At 65.9% G+C, this 6323-nt stretch overlaps 1 protein-coding gene across 1 annotated transcript; it reads left to right on the forward strand.

Moving 5' to 3' along the window:
* The first annotated feature begins 48 nt into the window (after positions 1-48).
* On the forward strand, positions 49-4504 carry G6PC3 (glucose-6-phosphatase catalytic subunit 3). Its single transcript, XM_058041714.1, has 7 exons — positions 49-126; positions 772-1013; positions 1606-1712; positions 1863-1953; positions 2251-2369; positions 2459-2600; positions 3945-4504. Exons 1-7 carry the CDS (start codon positions 109-111, stop codon positions 4294-4296), a joined length of 1071 nt encoding a protein of 356 aa, XP_057897697.1. The 5' UTR covers positions 49-108; the 3' UTR covers positions 4297-4504.
* Positions 4505-6323: the final 1819 nt, after the last annotated feature.

Here is a 6323-nt window from a genome sequence, read left to right on the forward strand (position 1 = left end):
TTGTCCCTCCCGCCCCGCCGTAGCGCGCCGCCCCGCGGGCGGTGATGGGAAGTGTAGGCGGAAGAGGGCGCGGAGAGCGGCGGGAGGGAGTTTTGAGGGGTCCCCGGGATGGAGCCCCCCCCGCAGGTACCTCCCGCCGGTACCGGGGGGTGGGCAGCGCCACCGAGAGGCTCAGAGGCGGCTGGTGGGGATGGGCAGGCCGCGGGTGTGATGCAGGGAGACCCCAGGGAGGCCTCGGGCCTGAGAGCACAGGGAGGCCCGGAGGGACCCCAGGGAGGGGCAGGACCGGCCTTGGGGAGACCCCGGGAAAAAAACCCCGAAGAAAACCAAGGGTGGCTCCAGGGACACCCCAGGCTCTCTGCAGAACGACCACGGGACACCCAGGAGGTTTCCAAGGGGAAGCCCAGGGAGGTGGTGGCTCTTGAGAGCATCTCAGCTGCTCCAGCAAACCCCTCACCAACCCCGGCATCCTGCCCTGGTCCGCAGCCCGGAGCCACGCGTGTGCTCTGCCCTGGGGCAGGAACCTGGGAGTCATTTGTGGGTAAACTTTGAGTGGTGAATGACTGCCTGAGTCAGTGCCAGGGGATCCCAAGGGATCCAGCCAGCTCCCCTGCTGTCCCCAAGGGATTCCTAAGGATTCTTTGGGATCCAGCCACCCCCCCTGCTGTCCCCAAGGGATTCCTAAGGCTTCTTTGGGATCCAGCCCCCTCCCCTGCTGTCCCCAAGGGATCCCAGGCAATCAGGGCTGATCTCCCTGCACTCCCCGCACAGGAGCCAGCGCCCCAGCCCAGTGCCATGGACGCCCTGCACCAGGCTGGCATCCACGCCGCCGTGGCCCTGCAGGCTGGGCCGCCCTGGCTGGAGCAGTTCTGGCTGCTGCTGAGCTCGCACCTGGGCCCCGGCTCCGTCTACACCGTGTGCTTCCCGCTGGCCCGCGGCTTGGACGAGCGCGTGTCCCTCATGGTGCTCTGGACCGCCCTGCTGGCCGAGTGGCTCAACGTGGTGCTCAAGTGGTGAGGGGGGCACTGGGGCACTCCCTGCGCCCTGCCTGGGGCATTGGGGGCACAGATTCCCTGCCTGGGGCACTGGGGGCACAGATTCCCTGTCTGGGGCATTGGGGGCGCACACTCCCTGTCTGGGGCATTGGGGGTACACACTCCCTGTCTGTGCCACCCTGGGCACACACTCCCTGTCTGTGCCACCCTGGGCACACATTCATTCCCTGCCTGTGGCATTCCCCAGGGTCACCCGAGCTGCCCCCCTGAGCATCTGCCAGGAATTCCTGGCAGGGAAAAGCCCCGGAGGCAGCAGGACTGGCAAGGGATCCTGATCCTCTGTGGTGGCTTCATCTCCTCTGGAGATGGGATTGTCCTGGGATGGGCTGCAGGGGTCCTGCTCTCCTGGAAATCCTGGGATGGGATCCTGCTCTCCTGAATCCCAGGGCTGCAGGGGTCCTGCTCTCCTGGATCACACAGGATGGGCTGCAGGGATCCTGCTCTCCTGGAAATCCTGGCATGGGATCCTGCCCTGCTGGATCCCAGGGCTGCCTGCAGGGCTCCTGCCCGGCTCTGGGCTCCCTCCCACGTTCCCCTGCTGTTCCCGCAGGTTCCTGTTCGGGGAGCGCCCGTACTGGTGGATGCACGAGTCAGGGATGGCTGAGCGGGAGCAGCTCCCCCTGCGCCAGTTCCCGATCACCTGTGAGACGGGACCAGGTGAGTCCCGGCCCGGGGAGGAGCCCCAGGAGCCCCAAACGTGTGGGAACGCTGGGCTGGAGGTGGGAAAATCCCCTCCTGAGCGTTGGGGAGGGGTTGGGCTGGGCACGGCCAGCCATCCCCACAGCCCCCCTGTGCTCCATCCCGCAGGGAGCCCCTCGGGGCACTGCATGATCCTGGGGGCGGCCCTGTGGCCCATTGTCACCGCCCTGAGCGAGGCAGCGTCCAGGTGCAGCCGCAGGTGAGTGTGGCACGGGCAGGGGCAGCGTCCCGGGCCTCTGTGGGAGCAGGGGAGGGGGATGTGGGGCAGAAGGAGGGGTCCCGGCACGGAGACCCCATCCCTTGGGAGCTTCCAGAGCCCCTGTGGGAAGAGGGGATGGATGTGGGCCCCCCACTCAGTGAACATCACCCATGGAGGGTGATCAGGGTCCCTCCCCTGGCAGCTCGGGAGGAGGCTGCGAGACCCCTGAACGCCCCCCAGGACCTTTTTCTGCTGTGCTTTCCCCCTTCCCGCCCCGCTGACCCCGTTCCCCCCCAGCCGGCTGCTGAGGCTGCTCCCGTTCCTGCTCTACCTCCTCCTGCTGGCGGCCATGGGGCTCTCCCGGATCTTCCTCCTGGCCCATTTCCCCCACCAGGTGATCTCCGGCTCCCTGGCAGGTGAGGGGAGCTCGCAGCCCCTTCCCCATCCCCGCAGCCCCTTCCCAGCCCCTTCGGCCCGGCGCCGACCCCGCCTGTCCCCGCGCCAGGGCTGGCTCTGGGCTGGGGGCTGCAGCGCTGGCCCCCCAACTTCCTCAAGGTTCGATTCTTCCTGCTGACGGCTCTGGGGCTGCTGCTGAGCGCGCTGGCCCTGCACGGGCTGGCCACGGCCGCGGGGCTGGACCTGGACTGGTGAGAGCCCGGGCACAGGGGACAAGGAGACAGGGGTGTCACAGCGACGGGGGTGTCATGGGGAAAAGGGTGTGACAGGGGGAAAAGGGGTGTCACAGGGAGATGGGGGTGTCACATGGGGACAGGGCTGTCACATGGATCAGCTTCTGGGGTGTCAGGGGGTCCCCCCCAGGGCTGTGCCCACCAGGGAGGGGTATCTCCAGGGACAGCCCTCCAGGCTGGAGTGGGGGGCACCCCCAACAATCTGGGACAAACCGCAGGGATGTGCCTGGGCCAGCCCCAGGAATGTGCCAGGGCCAGCCCCAGGGATGTGCCCCCAGAGCGGTTTGGGGAGGGGGCTGCCCCCAGAGCGGTTCCTGGGGGTGTCACACCCCAATCGCCGAGTGGTTTGGGGAGGGGTCACACCCCAATCCCAGAGCTGTTCCTTGGGGGGTTCTGCCCCCAGAGCCATTCCTGGGGGAAGGGGGTCACACCCCAATCCCCGAGCAGTTTGAGGAGGGGGCTGCCCCCAGACCAGTTCCTGGGGGGGTTCTGCCCCCATAGCCGTTGCTGTGGAGGGGGCACACCCCAATCTCTGCACTGTTTGAGGAGGGGGCTGCCCCAAACCCGTTCCCGGGGGTGTCACACCCCGATCCCAGAGCGGTTTGGGGAGGGGGCTGCCCCATAGCCATTCCCAGGGTGTCACACCCCGATCCCAGGCCCATTCCCGGGGTGTCACACCCCGATCCCAGAGCCCTTCCCGGGATGTCACACCCTGATCCCATAGCCCTTCCCGGGGCTGTCACACACACACAATCCCATAGCACACACCCACAGTCCCACAGCCCTTCCCGGGGGTGTCACACACACAGTCCCATAGCCCTTCCTGGGGGTGTCACACACACACACACAAAATCCCATAGCCCTTCCCGGGGGTGTCACACACACACACACAATCCCATAGCCCTTCCCAGGATGTCACACACACAATCCCATAGCCCTTCCCGGGGGTGTCACACACACACACACAATCCCATAGCCCTTCCCAGGGTGTCACACCCCGATCCCATAGCCCTTCCCAGGATGTCACACACACACGATCCCACAGCCCTTCCCGGGGATGTCACACCCTGATCCCAGACCCCTTCTCGGGATGTCACACACACAATCCCATAGCCCTTCCTGGGGATGTCACACCCCCACGATCCCACAGCCCTTCCCGGGGTGTCACAGCCCGGTCCCCGCTGTCCCCGCAGGTCCCTCCGCCGGGCGGTTTGGGCAGGGGGCTGCCCCATAGCCCTTCCCGGGGATGTCACACACACGCAATCCCGGGGTGTCACAGCCCGGTCCCCGCTGTCCCCGCAGGTCCCTCCGCCGGGCCAGCTCCCGCTGCTCGGAGCCGGCGTGGCTGCGGCCCGAGACGCGGCCCTGGGCCTCGCTGTGCCGGGTGGGCGGCAGCGCGCTGGGGCTGGCCGTGGCCGCCTGGCTGCCCTTGAGCCGCCGCGCCGCCGAGGAGCTGCGGCTGCTGGAGCCGCCGCTGGGCAGCGCCGCGCTGGGGCTGCTGGCGCTCGACGTGCTGCACAAGCTGCCCAAGAGCGACAGCACCGCCCTGTGGTACCTGAACGTGGGGGCTCGCTACGCGCTGGGGCCCGTGCTGGTGGGCACGCTGCTGCCCCTGCTCATCCTCACCCTGCGGCGGCTCCGCGAGACCCCCTAGAGCCCCCCCTCAGTGTCGGGGAGAGGGGGGGGTCTGCTCCCGGTTCACCCCCACCTGTACCGAGGACCCCCGGATTGAGTGGGGGGTGTCTGCTCTGTTCCAGTTCATGCCCACCCTCCCTTTCCTCCAGGGACCTTCAAATTGAGTGGGGGGTCCCCACTCCTGTACCAGTTCATCCTCACCTTTCATTTCCTCCAGGACCCCCAGATTGAGTGGGGGGTCTGTGCTCTGTTCCCAGTTCATGCCCACCCTCCCTCTCCCCCAGGGACCCTCAAATTGAGTGGGGGGTCCGTGCTCTGTTCCAGTTCACTCTCACACTCCTTCTCCCCAAACTGAGCATTGTCCCAGTTCATGCTCCCCCTCCCCTGCCCCAGGGACCCCCCCTCACCCCGGGCAGGGGTCCCTGACCCCCTCCCCTGCCCCTGGGGGTGCCCCTTGCCCAGCGGGGTCTGGGGACACAGCCCAGGGACAGCCCCGGCGCGGGGACACGGAGCTGCCACCCCCTCCCCAGCTGTCCCCAGCTGTCCCCAGCTGTCCCCACCCCTCTGCAGCAGGGATGGGACCCCTCCCCATGGATGGGACCCCCCCCCCCATGGATGGGACCCCCCCCATGGATGGGACCCCCCCTCAGGCCGGTGCGTGCGGGGCCGCCCCCGTTTGGAACCAAATAAAGCAGCAGAACCGAGCCGGGCCCCGAGTGCTGCGGGGGGGACACGGGCTGGGGCTGGGGGGGGACAGCGGGGACAGACAGAGCCCCCCGAGCCCGGGGGGTGACAAAGGGGACCCCCCCTGTTCCTTCCACAGGGAAAGGGACACGGGGAAAGGGACACAGGGATGGGGAAAGGGACAAGGAAAGGGACACAGGGAAAGGGGGACATGAAAAGGGACACAGGGAGAGGGAGGGAACGGGGACCCGGGGACAGGGACACGGGGACAGGAAAAGGGACACAGGGACAGGGACACAGGGAAAGGACCCAGGGACAGGGACACAGGGACAGGAAAAGGGACACGGGGACAGGGAAAAGGACACGGGGAAAGGGACACGGGGACAGGGAAAGGGACACAGGGACAAGGAAAGGGGTACGGGGACAGGAAAAGGGACACAGGGAAAGGACAAGGGGACAGGAAAAGGGACACGGGGACAGGGGCACAGGGGACAGGGAAAGGAGACTTGAGGACAGGGAAAGGGACACGGGGACAGGGAAAGGGACACGGGGACAGGGAAAGGGACCCAGGGCCACCCCAGCCCCCAGAGGCACCGGCCCGTGGCTATTGCCAGAAACAGTTTATTTATACAAGGACGAACGTCGGTGACATTTTACAAAATACCGAACCGAGACCCAGAGCGAGCGTGAGCGGGGACGGACGGACGGACGGACGGACCGGGGGACACACGGCGGGGCAGGGGACGGGGACACCAGCCCAAAGCAAGCCGGGGGGGGGGGGGGGGCCGGAGACTCTCATCCCCCCCAAATCCAGAGGGGTTTTCCTCTCCTGGGATGGGAGGGGGATCCCCACACACTCGGGGTGTCCCCAAAGTTGGGGACACGCACGATCCCCCCCAAAGCCGGGTCCTTCCCCCAGGAGAGGTGACAAGGACACCCTGAGCCCTCTGTCCTAATTTGGGACCACCCCAAACCCCCCCACCCCCCAACCCCCGGAATAATTTAACCCACGACTGTCCCTGTGCCAGCCCCCCCCTCCGCCCCCCCATTAAAAAAATACTATTAAATAATCCATCTGTAATAAAATTATATCCCTTTTTTTTTGGGGGGGGTTGGGTGGTTTTCTCTCTTTTAAAGCTAAAATCGCTCCGAGGCCCCTCAGGCTGGTGACAAAACAGGAAAATAAAGTGGTTTTCCCTCTTTTTTTGTTTTTTTTTTTTTTTGTTTTTCTCTTTTTTTTTGTTTGTTTTTCCCTCTCCTATAAGGATAAATTTGATCCCAACAAAGGGGTGACAAAGTGACAGAGGGGGGGTTTGGGGGACAAGGGCTCGTCCCTTTGTCTCCTGTCCCCATCCAAAATGG

Source organism: Melospiza georgiana, chromosome 28 (genome assembly GCF_028018845.1).
Source record: "Melospiza georgiana isolate bMelGeo1 chromosome 28, bMelGeo1.pri, whole genome shotgun sequence".
In the NCBI taxonomy this organism is placed as follows: domain Eukaryota; kingdom Metazoa; phylum Chordata; class Aves; order Passeriformes; family Passerellidae; genus Melospiza; species Melospiza georgiana.